We start from the raw sequence: 19,900 nt of genomic DNA, 5'->3' as shown, positions 1-19,900 counted from the left end.
ATAGATTCAGGCCCATGTTCAGAAGCGCAAATACATTAATCCAGAGTGCACATCAGAATACCCTTATTCATCCCACTGCCACTATAATGTTTAACCTTTTCTTGTTTTGTTTGCATTGGGGTTGCATGCCATAGCACCCCCCCACCCCCCACCCCATGTCACAATTCAGGAATCCCTTGCCTCCCTCCGGTGAGTGTGATGGCATCTGCTGGCCAGCTCTGATCTCTCCCTATCAGTGGTACAAGGGAAAGGTGTGGATGTGGATGGAATGGGGACAGGAAACGGCTATGCGCTATTGCCGTAGGAAACCATCGGCTAGACGGATAGCCTCGTAGGCCTGTTCACCCTCGCAAAAAAGTCTTAAAAGATCCCACTCAAGCCCCAGGTGATCTCCCCTCTTTGGCTCCGTCCTCCCCTGCCACATCACTTACTATCCTGTGCCAACAAGCGCTACACTATTTTTATTTGGTCGATTGAAGCTGGCTGTATACAAGCTGTATATAACATCACTGCCTGAAATCCGTAATGAGCAATGTATGAATGAGATTTCAAATAGGACATGGGACAACCTCATTGAATGCTGATGGCTTTATTTGCAGCTCATTGAAGGAAAAAAAAGAAAAGGGGAGTGCAAACCGAAGCAAAGTGTAGAGAAAACATTGAGCGTCCCTTGTGGGACACAGTGCAGCCCAATAGGAAGAGACGCAGCTCGGCTGGTGAGGGCGTCTTTCATGCTCCTGATGTCCAGGTCAAAGGGCGAAGGTCATGCTCCAGACATGGTCAGTGGTCAGTGGAAAGAGGGGGGTGGGGTGGGTTAGCTTTTTAATGGTCAAAGAAGGTCAAATGGTTAAATCACGCTTGGTCATCGTCAGAGTCGTCCGCAGCCCCGCTGATGATGTAGGTCTGTTCATGGTGGTCAGTTTCCAGCACCTCGTCCTCGTTTTTTACGGTCCTGTGTGAGGAAGAACCAGTGGGATAATGTTAGTCAGTGGTTGTGTTTCGGAGATTAATACATCTTATTTCTGGATTCATTCTGGAGAGCAGTGGCTAGCCGCTATCGTCACATACCTAATAAGTACGGTCCTTCTCTCGGTCAACTCTACAGCTTGCTCTGCGTAGGCATCGATGGCTTTCCTAGGATCTCCTGAACCGGCACCATCCAGGCACTCTCCAGACATGTTCCTCAATCCGCCCATGGTAGTCATTCCTCCACTGCCTCCCGTCACGCCCCCGGTTCGAGCGTACCCATTGGCTACTCCTGAGAGATCAGCTCCTCCAGAGCCAGTACCCCTGCCCCCACCTACACTCCTCCCACGGCCCATCCCCTCAGGGCCCGAGCCCCCCACCCGACCCACTCCCATTCCTCCTTGGCCCTCGGTGCCTGAATGTACGCCCCCGGCACTGCTGTCCAGGCCTCCATCCATGCCCCTTGACCCGACTCCGTGAAGGCCTCCGCCCATTCCTCCAGCGCCAGTCATGTCGGCTCCGCCCATTCCTCCCATCCCCCCACTTCCCCTGCCTACACCCCCAAGGCCTAACCCACTCATTCCAGCTCCACCCACACCAGCACCAGTTATACCGGCACCACGCATAACAGCACCTCCCATGCCAGCACCACCCATTCCTGCATTAATGCCTGTGCCACTGATTGCTGCAATGCCCATTGTTTCTCCACCCATGCCTCCAGCACCCATACCGGAACCAGCCAAGCCGGCCCCACCCATGCCGGAACCAGCACCACCCATGCCTGCACCACCCATACCGGCTCCAGCAACACCCATTCCTACACCACCCGTGCCTGATTCACCCGTGCCAGTGCCACCCATGCCCACACCTCCAATACCGGCTCCAGCACCGCCCATTCCTACACCACCCATGCCAGTGCCACCCATCCCAGCTCCCCCCATGCCTACACCCCCCATACTGGCTTCACTCATGCCCGCACCACCCATGCCTCTGCCACTGATTCCTGCTCCACCACCAGCCCCTCCCATTCCCACTCTACCAGTGCCTGATTCACCCATGCCTGCACCGCCCATGCCTGCGCCGCCCATTCCTACTCCACCTATGCCATTGCTACCCATGCTTGCTCCCCTCATGCCAGCACCACCCATGCCAGTCTCATTGATTCCTTCTCCACCCATGGCAGCCCCAGCCATTGCTACGCCACCAATACCTGCTCCACCCGTACCTGCTCCCCCCATACTTTTGCCACTGGTTCCTGTGCTTCCGATGCCAGTGCTGCCCATGTTTTCTCCACCCATGCTTGTCCCAGCCCCAATGGCGCTCATGCAGTTGCTGCTCATGAACGACACATTGAGCATCATACCAGCGAGCCGCACATCTTCTCCTTCAATTAGTTTTCTGTAAGAAAGAAAAAGAACATGTGATACAGTTGTCTGCTACAGTATGTATTTCTAAAAGTCTGTACATTACACTGTGCTCCAATTCACCACATACAGTAGCCGCTGGTTGCTCCCCCACCTGTATGTTGTGATCTCAATCTCCAGAGCCATCTTCACATTCAGGAGGTCCTGGTATTCACGCAGGTGCAGCGCAATCTTCCCCTTGGTGGATTTTAGCTCATGCTGCAGGGCCTCAATCCGGGCCTGGCGAACAGCCACAAAAGCAACGTCAATTGTTCAACTGTTTTCGCTTGATCATGTATTCAAGTGTGTGTCTGCGTTTGTGATGAACTTGTGGGCATTCACTCATTGATTAAGGTACACGTAAAACTCCTTCTCTTCACCTGCAATTCTTCCAGTTCCTTCTTGTACCTATCTTGTGCGTCGTGGATCTGGGCTTCAAGACCATCATTCTTTGTCTTCATGGAATCCAAGTCTCTCTCTTTGTTTAGGATCTTCACAGATTATACAGGATTATTATTATTATTATTATTAAATTCAAAAAAAATATTTTGGGTAACTATTATTTTCCCGATAATAGTGATTAACTATGGTTAGGGTGTTTAATCTCAGGACTCACATCTTTTTTGGCCCCAGCTATTCCCTCTCTGATTCCGCGAACCTTATCCACATGCTTTGTGGTCTTGTTGGTTATGTCTTCAAATTTGTTTTTATACCATGCATCCATGTCCTGTAAAAAGAAACATAACTTATATGAAACCTAACACGATTATAGTTGTACACAAGATGTAAACACTTGAATGCACATCTATCTAATTGTGTGTTTCACTTTCGTACCTGGAGGTTCTTGGCAGCAATGTCATCGTACTGCTTCTGGATTTGTTTTAAGGCTGAGGCCAGGTCAGGCAGGGCAAAGGCGCTCTCGGCTGATGCATGGGCTGAGTAGATCTGCTTCAAAAGTTCCTCAATTTCCTGGGCAGTGGAGAAATATGATGGGAATGGTGAAGAAGTGAAGGTATTCTGTTATTCATGAGGCCATTAGCCAATGGAATGATCTCGTTTGTGACTGGGGTGTCCTCTTACCTTCAGGGCCCTGAAGTAAATCCTTATCCATGATCAACCAAGAGCACTAAGCACTAAACCTACTCCCCAATTTCCTGTGCATGCATATACTACATTGCACTCTGGAAAAGGGTGTGTGTGAAAGGTTGAAGTTCTAACCTGTTGGTGGACCCGTTTCAGGAACTCAATTTCTACTTCCAGCTGCTCTAGCTGTTTCTCCAAGGCGATCCTCGAGGATGTGGCTTTGTCTACATCCTAAGGAAAGCACAGTATTGTCATTAGGTCTCTACAGAGTATAATGGTTTATTAAGTAATTAGTAAGGTTGGAGATGGATGTCCGTGTCTGTTAGCTTACTGGGCGGAAGTTCTCAATGTCGAGCTCGGCTTTCCTCCTCAGCTCCAATGCCTCCTCATACTTGATCTTTAATGATGCCAAGTTAGCAGATGTGGACTCCTTAGAGGCCAAGGCAATGTCCTGAAGATCAAGAGACCGTCAATACACCAGTGTGAGAAATGTTACGATTACCCTTTTTCTGACTCTGCCTTTACTGTATCAAGCTTCTTTCATCTGAGCTAATCTAATGTGTGTGTTTGTGTGTGTCTTTTTGTATTTGTGTGTGCTTGTGTCTGTCTCTACGTGTGTGTGTGTGTGTGTGTGTGTGTGTGTGTGTGTGTGTGTGTGTGTGTGTGTGTGTGTGTGTGTGTGTGTGTGTGTGTGTGTGTGTGTGTGTGTGTGTGTGTGTGTGTGTGTGTGTGTGTGTGTGTGTGTGTGTGTGTGTGTGTGTGTGTGTGTGTGTAATCAAGCCAACTAATCTATGGATAAAGCATAACTGCAGACAGCTGTACTCCATTGCACCATAACAAACTGAGGCACTTCTCCATTTGCCTGCCAGAAATAGGCCTGTTACCAGGCAGGGAACCTTGAAAGCACCATGTTGACTTCTTGTGCTGCTACTTGGTTAATCTACTGAAGCTCTGCGAGGCGTAAACCTTGCCAGAAACAAATACATTCCTCCGGTGCGCTCTATTGGTTATTTGAAATGTGTAAATAACAAATGAAAGCGACGTTCTGACTTGACACATTTTCTCTCACCCGCTGAACTCTCATCTGTTCAGCGATCTTCTTCAGCTCCTTCAGCTGTTCCTCATAGAGGAGGCGCAGGCCCGTCGGCTTCTGGAACCGGTTCTGGTAGGCCTCGATCTCAGTCTCCAGCAACTGGTTCTTCTGCTCCAGCGATCGAACCTGCGAAAAACACGAGCTATTTTAAACCCAATCGAAACTTGGATATGGGACAGTATATTAGGGTGACCATAAAGGTACCTGTCAATGTGTGCATTGAGGTGTATATTTACTATTTCGATTAGTGTATAGATAGATTAGATGCTAATTTTCATTCATTACATACATTATATGCTATTTTATGAGTGAGACAAAATCCAGTTCCCTTGATAGGATGAACCACAACCCTGGCTGTTTGACAAACAAAGGGAGCGAACCTTGTCGATGTATACAGCCAGTCTGTCATTGAGGACAATCATTTCCCGGCGTTCGCCGTTGCGAGTGCTGAGGAACTCCTGGTTCTCGGCAGACGCCACATCCAGGTCGATGGCGGGCACTCCGTCTAAACCTATGCATGCTACGGTGCCCATGCTTGCACTGCAAAAAGATAGTAAACAAAACTCAGATTGACCCATGAGTCAGAGCCATCAAATCCGTATCCGAAGAGATATTGCTCACTTGTGTGTGAAACTACATGGCTGGTTGATGATGATGTCAATTTCATTTTGTGTTGTGTCCTGAAATAGAATGTTGAACCTAGAGGTGCAGTATTGATTGCTAATGAAACACAATCTGTTTGTGCTTGCTATTTTGATAAAGCACAATTGACAGTATACCTATATTACATTTACAAATTCTCTCATGTTTATGTGATTATATATTATAGTAACATAAAACTTAAATCAAACATAAAGGTAAATCCTGGTATACAACCATCAGGCCCAAGCAGCCCACTATGTTTGTGGTCTTTGTGGACTATCCATACACACCTATCTTTGTGGACTGAGCCATCTTACCTAGATCCAGGTACACCGGTCCTCGCAGACTGAGCCAGCTTACCTAGATATAGAGTCTTTGTGGACTGAGCGCGCTTACCTAGATCCAGACACACGGGTGGTCCTTCGTGCAGCAGAGGCGGTCCTTCTTCCCATCGACTCTGTGCGCGTGCTGCCGGCTCCAGGGCAGCGGGACACACCGACAGAAGCGGTGCGGCCATTTCTCCGGGTAGGGGACGGGCTGGACACCCGGACCTGGTAGGACGAGCTGGAGCTGTCCTCGAAGTGACGGCGGTAGGACGAGATCCTTTCCGGACTGTGACTCATGGTGATGGTGGTGGTGGTGGTTGTACCGTTTGGCCCCTTGTACACAGTAGGGAATGTGGGCGGATTTTGTTCACTTTTAGGTCTGGAACTTTAGTCTTCCTCTTTAGAACCTAGGCAGACCTCACCCCAAGCTTTTATAGTTTCCAACAAGGCCGGGCCCAGCGGCTTTCAGCAAGGCCAGCTCGGAACATGACCCAGTGCGTGTGGAATCTCTTACCTCTGCAGCAGCTCGAAATGCCATTCAGATATCTAGCAGCTACCCGTGATGATCTTGTGTTAAGATTGATGAACGCAAACATTTTGGGATGTAGCACAGGGTGTAGGGCCTGCTTTTCTATATTTGAGGTATCATGCCTGACCTCTGCTTCCCGTTTAATCGTTTTACAAGCACAATACAACCAAAACGGTATGGCAGGAGTTGTAGTTCTCCAAATCGTAAGAGTATACACTGGGAGGGAGACAGGGTGCAGTCAGGGGCTGTGACGTGATGTAATCTGATTGGAACCTTAATTGCCTCTTCAGCACTAAAGTCAGTATGTGCTGAAGAGCCCACTGTCAGGTATAGACAAAGAACCCTGGGGAGATTTGACAAGACTTAGTACTCATTAGTCCTTTTTAAAATAAGAAAAGAAGCATGTACAAAAAACTTAACGGCCTCATTGTGGGAAATTAATGAATGGATATGGGGAAGGTTGGAGGGTCATACTGGAGTTTCTCAGTTGAAAGGGATAGGAGAGACCTTTTTGGTCCAGTTTTTCCAGAGAGCTCCTCTAATTGACACCTACATGGCCACCAAAGGGTCAGTTAATCCAGCTATCTATACATAGGCTTATCTCTATCAGAATGTACTGCCAACACGCAAGGAGGCAAGGCAGATACGTGTTGTTGTTGTCATTTTCTCCCTTTGACCTCACTTCTTGCATCAGGGTGCCACTCATGAGAAGCCTCAATGTTTCAGGGACGTGAACTGCGTTTCCCACACGCTATATCCAAATTACATCATTGGCTATTATTACTTCCCAATACATCATCCTTTCAAATGCATATTTTTTCCATGATATTCTCCCTTTTTTCATTAATGTTTATGAAAAATCCTACCAAGTCCTCAATCATCTACCTAAAATATGAGACGATAATAATAACCAATTCTATAAACTTGATAGACGTCACTAAATATGACATAAACTATCGGTCTAATGGCCTTTACTCACCTAGCAGCATATCGGTTCATAATGCTTCCCACTGGGTGATCAGTTTGTTAGTTACAGAGTGCTGTAGTCTAGTAACTAACAAAGAAACCTATGTGTATACACGTCAGTTGCTTCAACTAGAAAGAGACTTGTCATATTCCCATGGAGGATGACCTAATCACCTGAAATTGTTTATTGCAAGTCAGTGACAAATTCATACTGTGATGCAGCGACTATAAGGAATGGCTATTGAATTCAATAAATCATCCCAGCTTTTCTCAAACAACCAATAAACACTTTTTTTTCTTTTTGTATATTTGATTTCAGTTGAAGTTACCTTAATAAATACATGTCACTGTTTATTCAAAATAAACAAGGCATTTAAACCAAACCATCCAATTTAATTTTTTTTATTGAATCACATACTGGCAACAAGGAATTTGCTAAGAATTAAATATAGGACTCATAATATGTTAACTCAAAATACTGAATCAAAATTTCACATTTAATGATTTCAGATCAATTCTACAGCGATAGGCATTTGCATAGATTCTCTGAAAATGGCAGTTGCTGGTTAAGAATGAATGCTTTTTTGAGTGTTGAGTACAGATAAATATGAGACAAAGGAGCTAGCAGTTCGCATTGTCGAAAGCTTCAACGACGATCATGAACCCTCTGGTCTGACAGTACAGATTGTTTAAAAATGTATAATAAATTATTAAATCAAATAAGCGTTACTGCTTTATTGCAAGCAAATAATGACTTTGCCAAATACGCTTTCATTTTCAGTATTGAGGCACCAACATATAGACTGATCGGAGTGGTGTATTCCGTCATATTGAAACAGGATTTTCTTGGCATTTTAAGCAGAATTTAGTCACTGAGATGAGGCATTCGTGAAGTGCCCGGACAGTCCTGGCCACGGACATTCATAGTCACGTTAAACCTTAACATTGGTGAGCGATGCGTGAAGGAAATTGCCATATGGCACTGCAGTTCACGCACTATCAATTAGGTTTAAGCTGCTCATTTTGTGCCCATTCTTGCCATCCACCAGGGTAATGCAGAACACTGAAAAGATAAAAGAAAGGAAGTTAGAACATCATTTATTAATATTTTCTTACCATAAGAGATTATTAGAGATCGTGGGTGAATTCCCATTTTGGGAGTGTTTTTTATTTATTTGTATCTGATTGTATTCAGCTTTTACAGAGTGTATATATACACCTGCCATAGGGTCAACTCTATTTACCAGTGACTGTGCGAAGGGTCAATGTTTAGACCTTGATTCCAATAAAGCTGGCATTTGAGTCACGTAGTAAACTGCACTTACTCTTTGTATCCCAGCAGTGCGGCCGTGTTTAGCGCCTTCTTGCTCCTGATGCCAGCAAGGCAGGAGAAGACGATCTTATCAGCCGGCTCTGGCATATCACCTCCATACCTCTCCTTGAAGTCTTCAGGGTTAAGTTGGAGGGCGGCATCTACTTGGGCCACTGTGGAGAACATTGAAGCCCATATAAAAAAAAACAGACCTTAGTACTTCTAGACATCTATACAGGCTTCACGTCCTATATTGATCTGATAATGTAAATTATAGTAGCATGTTAATCACCAACGTTACCCACCTACCTAGAAACAACCTTCCTTAGGACCAAAACAACTGAATGTAATAATAGGAGCATCATAAATTGGTTTGATAAATATATACACTCACGAGGAACGTTAATGGACCCTGGGATGGTGCCATACTCCCTAAGCTCCCACGGCTCCCGGACATCTATGACCACAGCAGTCCGACCAGCAAGATCCTGTTTGAGCTGATCGTAGCTCACATCTGTGTTTGTTGTGGAGCTCAAATTGCGTATTGACCATTTAGTAGGCAGCACATCTGGGGTTAAACAGACGTTGACAGTCAAACATTCCACCCCAGTTTAAAAAACGACAACAGCAGGTAGCACATTACAAACGGTCTGAGTCGTTTCCTTGGACATTTACCTGAAATAGAGGAGCGAGTGTGAGGAAGGCTTCCCAGTGGTCTTGTTGAGAGACAGGCAACATGAACGCCCTCACTGTTCAACAACAACAACCTTGGTATTACACCAGCGTATCTCCAACAACCCCTGAGAGCCATGAAATCAATAAAAAATAAGATATGTGTAGAAATGTGTACTGCTTTCCCTCAAACTACAAAGACTTTACGTGAACAACACTATTGCACCGAATCAGGCGTCACATAAAATTCCTAATGCGCATGCGTTGAACTACGGTTAGATGAAGGGCAAAAATCCATTCGCTATTACAATGTAGGTTTATAGTTTGATGATTACACAGTACTACCAAATAGTATAATAGCGCTGGTAATAACACACTGCGTAGTGATATTGAATTCGTAAGATTTGACAGTAGCTGTTATTAGGCTAAACAAGTACTCGATTAAATTGCGATACTTTCGCTGTAAAGGCAAAGCGGGCCACCGTATAGCGTCACATGTTGACAGTCTGGACCACGTGACTGTTGATGGCCCCAGCTCGAGCCGTCCGGAACAGTGTCGTAAATTCCAGAACCAACCAAAGTGTGGTCAATAAAACAGCTTTTTGTGAGGATACCATCTGAATACACCAACTAAACACCCGCATTTTAATGTTAACACTTGATGAACGCAGTGGGTTGTCTCTGGCAAGCCTTGAGCTAGCGTGTGGCTACTAGCAAGAAAGTATTGGAAACTAAATACTTATCTTGTATTGGCCCATAAGACAGAGCAAGAGTAAAGGGGTGAGTTGACAAAGAGTATTATCAATGACAAATGTGTTGGATTCAATATTTGACTTAGGACAGTCGATACCTGTCCGCTTTCCAGAAGTTAATGCGGATACATGAGGCCTTTCCTTGTGTCATGTGTCCTGCTCCCTATGTCCTACTAGCTTCCATAGATCACTTACCATCCTTGATCACTGCCCAGTGCCCACTGTCAACCCCTCGGCTGCACATCAACCAACATTAGGATATGAAACATGCATTTACCAAACCATTTGGAATCTCGCTAGTTTTAGTTGTATATTGTTGACGGTTCTTGACTGTGGTATTAGTTCTAGAATGACCCGAGTATAAATCCTCATCCTCCCAGCTCCAGATGCGGCTGAAGGAGTCTTTGGTTGTAGAATTGCATCATGTATAAATCCTCATACTCCCAGCTCCAGATGCGGCTAAAAGACCCATTCTCCCTGAGAGCCGCCGACATGACGAAGCGGACTAATCGACCCAGGAAGCCTCGGGATGAGGACTCATCGGATGAAGTCAGCGGTATGGTCGGCCAAGAAGTGTTGAATGTGATATTTATGCCACTTCGTGTGGCAACTTTAATGTACTACGAGCCTGACGTGAATTACTGTGAATGTATTTTTTTTACATTGATGGGTTTCATACATTGTCAGGATAAAAGGCAGCATTATGCAAAACAAATATACCCTTCGTGATACTGCCATGTCTTTATTGTAACTTATATTCATCATATTGCATTGAGGACTAATTTGCTTCAAAAACTTGAATGTAAGATGAGATAAAGTACTTTGGTTAGTGTAGGTGTTATTGCAGTACTATTTTCAAGAGAAATTCTGCTAAAGAACATACCTGTTTGGTTTGTGTCTGTGGTTATTGTCAGCAGACAACAGCCATTCTGCAAGGTTGCCTTATGTGCCTTTCATCTCTTTGAAGCACTGCTTGCACATTTTTTTGTTCCTTTCTTCATCTGATTTGTTCCGACAATAATACGATACGTCATTACCGGAACCTTCTTCACTAAGAACTTTGGCTTGCCTTGTGACAAAAGTTCAGTGTAATGATAATGTGAGTGTTAAAAAAATGTTATTCAAATCTTTTTAAATTAACCTGATCCTTAGGTTTGACCTGCCAGCATGTGAGCAAGGCAGTAGACCTGAGCTCAGTGAAGAAGATGGTGAGCGCCAGCATGTGGTCAGTGTGCTCTGACTGCCTCAGGGAGAGAGCCTTGATCGATGGGGAGCCTGCATGTTCCCATGACATCCTGGTCTGCCTCAAGTGTGGATATCAGGTAAAATAGGGTGCTCCTTTCTAAAATATATATATATTGAGTACAATTGTAAATCTAGGTATGAAATGACAAAACAGAATATGAATGCAATTATTTTTTTTATTGAAATTCACAGCACTCATTGTGGTATATCTGTTTTCCATACTTTGTTAATTTCACCTTCAGGGCTGTAACCAGTCAGAGACCCAGCACTCTACCAAGCATCACCACGCTCTCCACTCAGAGTCCCACTGCATCACCATCAGTCTCAGCACCTGGAAGGCCTGGTAAGAAGAAGCTTGTCTTGAAACTTGATCTGAAAGATTTTAGGGATGAACCAACATGACATGTATTGACCAAGGCAGATATTCATAGACTAAGAGAGGCTGATACTGGTTATCATTTTCCCATACAACCCACCAGGCACTGGATTTTTTTATTTATTAAAGGCATAGTACATCATTTTTTGCCACTAGGCAGCTCTCAATCAAAACAATAACAAAATAAACAGTTTGATGATGTTGTGAAGTAGCATGAGACATTGACTTGTCTTTTTTTTTGCCACCATTGCCATTGAAAATCATTCTGAAGTGTCTCAGGGAGAAGTCATGTTCACACACAAGTTAATGTATTTAAGTTTTACTGGCGTTTATTTAAGTCACTTTATTCACTTTGTGTGAAGTCGCTAGTGGATGAGTCGACTGCCCAAACAGCTGTAGAAAATGTCTTGTGGCTGAATCAGTCGCGGGTATCCCAGAGTTATCCGTGGTAATAAATATCAGACTATGAGTTTTATGAGCGTTGTGTTCACCGGGATCAATCTGGGCGCTAACAAAGAAATTCCTTAATTCATATTATCGGCACATGAATATGGTTTCCAAATGATAAATGGCAGCAAGCTAGCCTTTATTTTCATATTTTCCCTTCAGTCTCTGCCCGCTGGTAGATTTTATTTTGTAACTTTTTATTCAGTTTCATGAGTGCAAAAGTAGATAGTGCTGGTTTAATCTTAAATGTCCCCTTTGTCTTTGACTGATGGGAACCTCTCTGGCTTTGTTTGGGGCTGCGTCATTTAAACAGGTGTTTTGAATGCAACGAAGAGCTCTCCACTCACTGTAACAAGAAAGCTTTGGCTCAGACCCTGGACTTTCTACAAAAGCACTCTGTCAAGGCAACATCAGGTACTGTGCATAGTTTTTTGATGGCATTCATACACGCACACAATACATTTTGTATCACGCACCCAATCTTTTTTTTTGTCAAACCCATCCACAAGGTAAGTTAAGTATTTTTTAATATTAATATTAGACCTTCAAATCGAATAATGTATCATTTACAATTAGATGGGTATCTGTCAATTGTCATTACAAGTATTTATGAACAGAAAATGCATAAAAATATAGGCTGAAATAAACCATGTACACTGAAGAGAAAGTCATAATAACCCTGGTCATAATTGAACCCCTGCTGTAGTTAAGATATCATTTTGACCAGATATACTCCCCCTGGTGGGGAAAGCGAATCCCCCCTTTCTTTCCACTTGTGCCCCTAATGTTGTGTTCTAGGGACATCTCAGGTTTGCATTGTGTGAGACTATTGTGTTATATGTTTATTGTTCTGTATGTATCTACTAGTATCCTGTAGTACAATGAAGGAGCTTATGGTTCAACACTCACAAGTCTCTCAAATCATGTTTTGTTTGGCCCAATATAGCCGAATACTTTTACAGTATCACAACAAAATATCGGAGAAAAGCCCCTCAAATCTTTAAGATTTGATTGCATTTATTTTGTTTCTTTTCCATATGCAGCTACTTTGACAGTACCCTGGCGGTGTATTGTCAGCCTTGCTGCTTTTTACCTTAATATGGCCACCTGAACCCCCCCCCCCTCTACCCCATCCCAGCCAGTCATCTAGCAGATGCCCTTGGCCACCCAAGGCCCACCCAAGGCCCTGCTCTCTATCCTGTTTTTGTGCTGGCATTCTGGTCTATCCCGGCATGTCAAGCCCCCTTAGGTCTGATCACTGTGCTCGCTCTTCATTATGCATCCGTGTCTTGCTGTCTTTTTTTTTCTCTGGATGAAAACGGTGTTCTGTCCCAGGCCTGACCAGGTCTTGGTCACCTATCAGTCGCACAGCCAGGCGGTATAGTAGCCGTGACCCCCACCCCCCCCTCTCTTCCTCTCTGCATGGCTGCACTCATTAGAGGAATTAGGCGCTTGAGTGTGGCGCTTCGCGGCTGGGTTCCCTGAAGAACGAGAGCAGCTGTGGCAGGGATCAGCCACGCTGCTCTGTAGCTCTTCGTCGCTTTCTGGCCTTCCATCGCTGTCTGCTTTCCCCTTCCTCCCTCTGCTCCGTCCCTCTCTCTGTTCTCCTGTGTGGCTCACCACCCCTGGGCCCGTGTGCTGCACTTGTGGGAGCTCCGGTTTCTCAACAAGTAGAAGGGGCCGGAGACTAACAGCTGGAGTAGGCTGACACACGTGCCACACACACACACACACACACACACACACACACACACACACACACACACACACACACACACACACACACACACACACACACACACACACACACACACACACACTCATAAATGTGCAAACATGCACACACACAGAGGCACAGGCATTCATGTAGGCATGTGAAAAATCTAACTTATATTTGAAATATATTGTTTTATTTTATTTTATTTCAGACATCAGAAAAATATTTAAATTTATCACTGGAATATCAGTAGAATTAATTGTAACTGGCCTATAGATTCGGGTTTAAGTTGAGGGGGTTTAGTTGCTCAAATGGCAGAATTTACAACACATACTCCCATTTACGTGCACATAAAGAGGGGTTGTTATTCCACCCAAGAATCTTTATTCTCGGTGACCTTGCCGCAACATTGAAGCCGTAAGCAAATAATTATTCCCCATAGCTGAAGACGTTGTAGGTTTTTGTATGAACCATAAGCGCTATTGTTCAGATATTCCGGAGGTTAGGCCAACAGAGAACCGGTTGCTCAATGGAGCCAGTCTGTTGGCTTGGCCAGTCAGTCACTATCCACGCCATACCCTGTATACCACTTTAAGTCACTCAAAAGTCACCTTTTCTGCTGTTTGATTATACCATACCGGCCGCTGCCGGCGAACTGGGTGAAGAAGCGGCTGACCATTGTGGTAGCAAAATGGACCATCGATGTCGAGGCACTTTTGAAATTGCATTTCATGCTGAAGGCCAGGTTTGAGTCCCATGCTGTTGTCGTGCTCTCCTTTTTTGCCCAAGCACAAAGAAACCACAGCAGGGAATTTGTCAGAATCCATAATAGTTTGGCACAACAACAGCTTAGGGAAGAAAGAAAACCTATTTACTATGCTCTGTAACCATCAAGGCCTCGGCTCAAGTACCGGAGTCCCAGTAGAAAGTGAATTGTCCCCTGGGAGCCAGGCTCCAGCATGTAACACAGCTGGGGTGTTTGTGTAGCTCAAAGAAAGCATTGCGTCTGAATAGGCATCGGGGCTTGTCGATAGCGGTCTTCTGCCAATTTTCTTACCTGTTTACTGGTAAAAGCTCTCATCAGTACCGGAATCCTTTTTTCTAAAAAAAGTGTCTAAATTAAAATAAGGCTATATTTGCTTACTTTATAAAACGGAGATGTTTCGAAGGTTATTTTTTTGAGTATATTATTGGTCTGGCAATACACATCAGACTTGAAGCCGGAATGGTTTCCTGCCAAAATTCATAAATTATTAATGAAATTATTATTTTTAGTTTTGTACTAAATTGTGAAGTTTCCTGTATTATAAAGGAAACGATCATATTTTGCATGGATTGAGTTTCACATTAGGAGTGTCCTTGCCCCATCCTTGAAGCTGTTCATTCATTTAAACATACAAGCAATCCTATTTCTAAGTAGCAGTTCTAGTTTTATTTTAATGTTATATTATAAAATTTGTCCATCCTGATTTAAAGTTCTTTTTGGCTGTATTTTATGTCATAAGATATTTAATAATTTGGGTTTGTATAGGGTTCTTCAATTGCTTTGATATTGTATATTTTGCTATTGTCTTATGGCATTGTTTGAACACATCCTTATTTATCATAATGGTTTCGTAGTGTAATTAAATGGATTGAGCCACATCTATGTAACACTCCCTAAGGCTGCCTTAAGTGCTATGGATGTTATGCTTTTCCTTGTTCCACAGGGCTACTCATGTCGGCGTCAACCAGCGTCTCAGAAGCAGTGAGGGGGGTTAGGCGTCGTGCTCAAGGACACTATGACGACACATTAAAGAAGATGAGCTTTCTAATGAAAAAGCTTTGTGTATGACATATTTGGCTCTCGAAAAGATTGCCCATGGTGACTAATGCGCTAACAAATTCTTCAGATAGCTTAGTCCTAGTGGTTGTACCAGAGGGTGGGCTGTCAGCGGGGCCTGTTTGTCAGTCACTAAGAAGCCTGTCCCCTGGTGGTGCTTTCACAGAGGTAATCAAGGGTGAATTTGTCTTTATCCCCACCACCGCACACAGAAGTAGGCCAGTTAGTGGGCAGCGGGAGCTCTGTGCAGCCTTGCGTGTGCGTGCGTGCGTGAGCACGAGGGTCCGTGCATGCCTGGTGCACGTGCAATCGCGGTGCCGTTGCGCTCGGAATCTCTTGGCCTCAGATGGCAAGGAAACAGGATTTTCATGCCCCACGGTCACAACAAATTAACAAATTATTAAGACATCCATGGCCTTCCTCTTGACTGCATGCTCTGTGCTGCATGCGGGGAGCTGGCCTCGGCTCTCCAAACTGCTGCTCTGTAAATGAGAACGCGGACATCATGCACCATGCACTGCCACACCAACTGACTCTGCTCCACTGGGAAACACGTCAGAAGTCTTTAATTATTATTATCCATTTTGTGTGTGTGTGTGTGTGTGTGTGTGTATTTATGTATGTGTGTCAGAATGCTTTCTCGGGTCCCCAGGGACAGGCTCCACAGTGTCCCTTCAGCCCATATTGGGTGGCTGAGCGAGGAGGGCCAGGTGGTGGACGCAGGGCGTGCTGACATTTGCCTGGCCCTGGAACGCTGCAGGGAGAGGAAAAATCTGTGTTTCCATATGCTTATGCTTGTTACGGCACCACACTGACACACCCACACACACGCGCACACACAAATACACAAACACACTCCTCTCTGCCCCGTGTCCTTCTCCGAGGCCAGATGGCTGCCCAGAGTAATGTTTACCTTGGGTGATGGTCCCAGATGCACAGTGTGTCCATAGGCGTCCCCATCCCACTCAGAATCCTTTGGACCCCTTTCCAAGCTTCCAGTTTCTAGGCTGGATAAGACTCAACCTAGCCTCAACCCTTTGCACTTTCATTTCCGCCTATCTGGATCTTCCCCTCCACAGTCTCCAGAAGTGAACCCACCGTCATGCGATTCCTCCTCACGAGTGCAGTAGTTTGTGTTGTGAGCCTGGATGCAGCGGCCTCTGTGCTGCTTGTTCTCGATGCATTGTGTGAGTGTTGACATATGGTTGCTCCCTGATGGCACTGGCAAGAGATAGACATCGGCCCCCAGATGTTGCCAGTGTAGTGAGCCAGATGCTTTTGGCACCACTGGATAGACCGCCGTAACAGCCAGTCATCCCAGCAAGCTGAACCCCCCCCCCCCCCCTTCCCCCCCAGTCCTGTTATTGAGCACAAGGCCTGCCAGGGGACGTGTTCCCCGTCGATTAAAGTTGGCGGCATTGAAAGACTTGTTCGGGATGTCAGAGAAACATTCAGAGAGATTTTGTAAGTAGTGGTGGGGCACAGTAATCTATTATTTGTTGATGGTGGTAAAAAATGTGTGTAAAATAATAGAAGCCTGTCCCCAATACGGTCGGTAGTCGATAATTAGAAATGCAAATAGTAGGCTGGGCTTGTAGTTTATGTTTGAGCGTAATTGAGCAAAACTCGTGCATTGAATGCATGAGTGAGATGGTAGGAGGAGGATAGATAAATGCTTACACCTTTTCAGATCATGAACATGCGTGACTAATCTGGATAGTATTGCAACTACAATATACTTCTATTTCCTGTTTGGCACCACTCCATATTTAGGGTTATGTAGTAGCAACGATTGTGCCCCGGTAAAAGCAAGTTTTTTTTTTTTATCCAAAGCGACTTACATCAGTTAATACACCGATGGCACACCGACGGGGGTTACAAGACAACTGCTCTACCTCCAGAGCTAAGCCGACCCCCATATTTCCCTGTAGTTCTGAAGAAAAAGTACATTGACTTGGAAGAATTAAAAACCCCTAGTTCAACAAATGCATGTGAATGAATGGAACCTTTAAAAAGTTTAGATTTTGTGAGAAGGTCAAGGACACTACCTTCATACATGTCTATAAAATAACCAGATTTCCAAGCTTGAATAATACGCTCATGAACCATACTTGTATGTATGTATACTGTATATGTAAGATGTATACTAACTTAAATATTGGAAATGCTGTTTAAAATGTTATTGTGTTATTTATTTCAAGGATCACACATGGCCTCAACATAGCCTTGGCAACATCAGAAAAGGCAACATGGTTATAAAGATTTTTTTTGGATGATTCTTGACTAAAGTAAGTAAACACAATTGATTGATTAATTAATTGTGTTAATGGTTAGGTGTTTGACAAAGGAAAACAAATCTACAAATTAAATGCATTCACTTTCCAATCCGTGTGTGTGTGTGTGTGTGTGTGTGTGTGTGTGTGTGTGTGTGTGTGTGTGTGTGTGTGTGTGTGTGTGTGTGTGTGTGTGTGTGTGTGTGTGTGTGTGTGTGTGTGTGTGTGTGTGTGAGATTGCACGCACGCACTTTGTTAAGGTCTTGTCCGCCTTGAGGAAGAAGAAAAGGCTCAAAATAGAAAGGCCAGTACGGGATTTGAGCTGCTGATAAAGTAATGGTGATTCTAGTGCAATGTCTTGTAAATGAGGGCTGGTTTCTTGATTTCAAGGAAAACATGCAAAGGTCAATGCCATTTTAACGTTAAAGGCAAACGAGGGTTACATTGCAGATTATGATGGCTTTATGTGTTGGGTTCACCCTACCAGCAGTGGAGGGACTGAAAGGTTCCAGGGTTGGGAGCAAACAGCCAACCTGCCCTCTTGAAAGGTTGATGGACTTGAAGTGTTGCTGGGCTGAACCCCATTAAACACATCCCTTTCCACATTAAGAAGTACTCGGGTTCGGTTAAATGTGTACGGAAATGAGGGAGTGCTTATATACATTCAGAAATGAAACTCTGCCGTACATACTTTTGTGCTTGTCACACTGTCCAAAAATTATGATGATGGTGAAGAGACCCATTGAGGAGATGCTACTAGGTATTAATATGATGGTTATAATGGTAGTATTAATGGTAAAACATTGGGTGCAAGGAAAGCACAAGAGGGTGTGGAGTGTGTAGGATTTACTTTTTATCAATATTTCTTAAATTATTATTTTGTCTTTCAGAAAGTATTTGTTTTATAGGCAAAAGTTTGAATAAATACATCTGACATCTATATTATTGCATTAACATGCCATGAAACAACAAAGACATCAACAATTACTAACTATGCAGTTATTATACAGCATTGAATATAGCTACCAAGGATGTTCCTAAGAAGGGAAATAAATAGATGAAATTCAAGCTCAAATGTAATCATGGATGTAAATCAAGTACTTTACAATAGTAATACTACAATGCTATGGGGACATAGTATGTAATGCTAGTTCCTTCTCTTAAACACAAACTATGAAAGTAACGCATTAAAGGTGCCCACCTGGTCATTGTAATCAGGTAGTTATTATTGTAAACCTTCTGGTATTATCATATCATTAACATATCATTAACATAATATTAGCATATCATTTGTTAACGCTACCGAAGCTAGGCTAGTGTTTCTAGGTGAAGATGTGGATGGGTGTGAGCACGCATTAGGCAGCTTGCAGTCTCTTGGAGCATGAAAGACATGCTAAGTAGTGTAAAATGTAGCATTCTGAGTTGGGAGCAAAGGGGAGATGGGTGCTGTCTCCTTAATCTCCCTACAGCCTTGGGTCTTCTCACTTGTTTTGCTCATTAATGCCTAATGTGACGGAACACCACTTGTCTCTCCCTTGACTAGCCGGCCTGATGAGAATTCAATTAGAAGGGATGAGCCGGGTGAATTTGTTAATCGTTTATTTGCATGGCTCAGACCATGCCTTGTTTGCATACCCAAGGCAAGCTTGTTCACAGTGCAGCTATGGTGCTTGTGGTTGGCTAGTTATGCAGTAGATTAGATTTGGAGGAGACGTGTTGATTCAGTTGAGTGGCGGTGTACATGTGATTATTTCAAAGTAGTTATTGTCCACTTTTTAAACTATCTATACTTTACTATAAAGATGGTATATGGATTAGCCAATGTTTTTGTTGAATTAACTTGTTGATTTGGACAGATTAAATAAATAGATTAGTCATTTTAACGTGGCTATATCCATCCATTAAAGTACTTGCCAATATTGGCTCATGGTGTTCGCTATAATAATCCAATCACTGATTTTGTAATGGCTATAATTAATATGAATACTATTCCTAACCGCACACCTAATGAATGAAGTGTAGTTACAGCTGTGCAAGTATAACACTTGGCTAACCTTGACAGTGGCTTAAATAATGATCTACCATCGCTTCCCTGTTTCAGTCCATCAGTAGTTCAGTTAGCTGCTTTGGGGTTAGTTTCACGTGGGGCTCAGGAGTAACAGCTGGCTCCAGAGAGTCCTCTTCTCATCCACCACTACAACCTCTGCCCCTCCCTGCCGAGCAGCAGAGATTCCTCCAGCTGTCATCTGCTCTCCCAGATGACCTAGCTCTCTGTC

At 44.1% G+C, this 19,900-nt stretch overlaps 3 protein-coding genes across 7 annotated transcripts in view; 1 reads left to right on the top strand and 2 right to left on the bottom strand.

The window, feature by feature from the left end:
- Positions 1 to 573: 573 nt before the first annotated feature.
- On the bottom strand, positions 574 to 5,930 carry zgc:172323 (uncharacterized protein LOC564165 homolog). Of its 2 annotated transcripts, XM_060064834.1 has the most exons (12): positions 5,584 to 5,930; positions 4,926 to 5,085; positions 4,522 to 4,671; positions 3,784 to 3,903; positions 3,588 to 3,683; positions 3,204 to 3,338; positions 2,986 to 3,096; positions 2,750 to 2,860; positions 2,485 to 2,609; positions 1,880 to 2,364; positions 1,069 to 1,681; positions 574 to 952 (listed from the first exon to the last, which is right to left on the bottom strand). In XM_060064834.1, the coding sequence occupies exons 1-12, from the start codon at positions 5,808 to 5,810 to the stop codon at positions 853 to 855; spliced, it is 2,433 nt and encodes an 810-aa protein (XP_059920817.1). In that variant the 5' UTR covers positions 5,811 to 5,930; the 3' UTR covers positions 574 to 852. The 2 variants fall into 2 exon arrangements, with proteins under 2 accessions (XP_059920817.1, XP_059920816.1); XM_060064833.1 differs by having other exon boundaries at positions 1,069 to 2,364.
- A 1,798-nt stretch (positions 5,931 to 7,728) lies between these two features.
- Positions 7,729 to 9,289, bottom strand: tstd3 (thiosulfate sulfurtransferase like domain containing 3). The gene is made up of 4 exons (XM_060064847.1): positions 8,996 to 9,289; positions 8,715 to 8,888; positions 8,334 to 8,493; positions 7,729 to 8,071 (listed from the first exon to the last, which is right to left on the bottom strand). Exons 1-4 carry the CDS (start codon positions 9,129 to 9,131, stop codon positions 8,008 to 8,010), a joined length of 534 nt encoding a protein of 177 aa, XP_059920830.1. The 5' UTR covers positions 9,132 to 9,289; the 3' UTR covers positions 7,729 to 8,007.
- Positions 9,290 to 9,495: 206 nt separating this feature from the next.
- Positions 9,496 to 19,900, top strand: part of usp45 (ubiquitin specific peptidase 45) — a 30,535-nt gene continuing 20,130 nt past the window's right edge. The window contains exons 1-5 of one of the 4 annotated variants that reach the window (XR_009528024.1): positions 9,496 to 9,772; positions 10,192 to 10,300; positions 10,897 to 11,066; positions 11,232 to 11,332; positions 12,126 to 12,226. Coding sequence is in view for 3 of the 4 variants with exons in the window: in XM_060064842.1 (XP_059920825.1) it covers positions 10,198 to 10,300; positions 10,897 to 11,066; positions 11,232 to 11,332; positions 12,126 to 12,226 (475 nt within the window). In the remaining variant the exon portion in view is untranslated. The remainder of the gene's footprint in view (positions 9,773 to 10,191; positions 10,301 to 10,896; positions 11,067 to 11,231; positions 11,333 to 12,125; positions 12,227 to 19,900) is intronic. The other 3 variants (XM_060064842.1, XM_060064843.1, XM_060064841.1) reach the window with 3 other exon arrangements.

The sequence above is a fragment of the Gadus macrocephalus genome, chromosome 11 (genome assembly GCF_031168955.1).
Source record: "Gadus macrocephalus chromosome 11, ASM3116895v1".
In the NCBI taxonomy this organism is placed as follows: Eukaryota; Metazoa; Chordata; class Actinopteri; order Gadiformes; family Gadidae; genus Gadus; species Gadus macrocephalus.
This window is presented reverse-complemented; position numbering and strand designations above follow the sequence as displayed.

What these genes read in the sequence shown, in the direction of transcription:
- tstd3 (XM_060064847.1), bottom strand. Translation starts at nt 9,131, where the DNA reads ATGGCTCTCAGGGGTTGTTGGAGATACGCTGGTGTAATACCAAGGTTG. An exon ending in CACTCGCTCCTCTATTTCAG is followed by an intron (nt 8,889 to 8,995) that starts GTAAATGTCCAA and finishes GTTTAACCCCAG; the next exon opens with ATGTGCTGCCTACTAAATGG. An exon ending in AGGGTCCATTAACGTTCCTC is followed by an intron (nt 8,494 to 8,714) that starts GTGAGTGTATAT and finishes TGTTCTCCACAG; the next exon opens with TGGCCCAAGTAGATGCCGCC.
- zgc:172323 (XM_060064833.1), bottom strand. Translation starts at nt 5,810, where the DNA reads ATGAGTCACAGTCCGGAAAGGATCTCGTCCTACCGCCGTCACTTCGAG. An exon ending in TGGCTGTATACATCGACAAG is followed by an intron (nt 4,672 to 4,925) that starts GTTCGCTCCCTT and finishes TGTTTTTCGCAG; the next exon opens with GTTCGATCGCTGGAGCAGAA. An exon ending in ACATTGAGAACTTCCGCCCA is followed by an intron (nt 3,684 to 3,783) that starts GTAAGCTAACAG and finishes TGCTTTCCTTAG; the next exon opens with GATGTAGACAAAGCCACATC.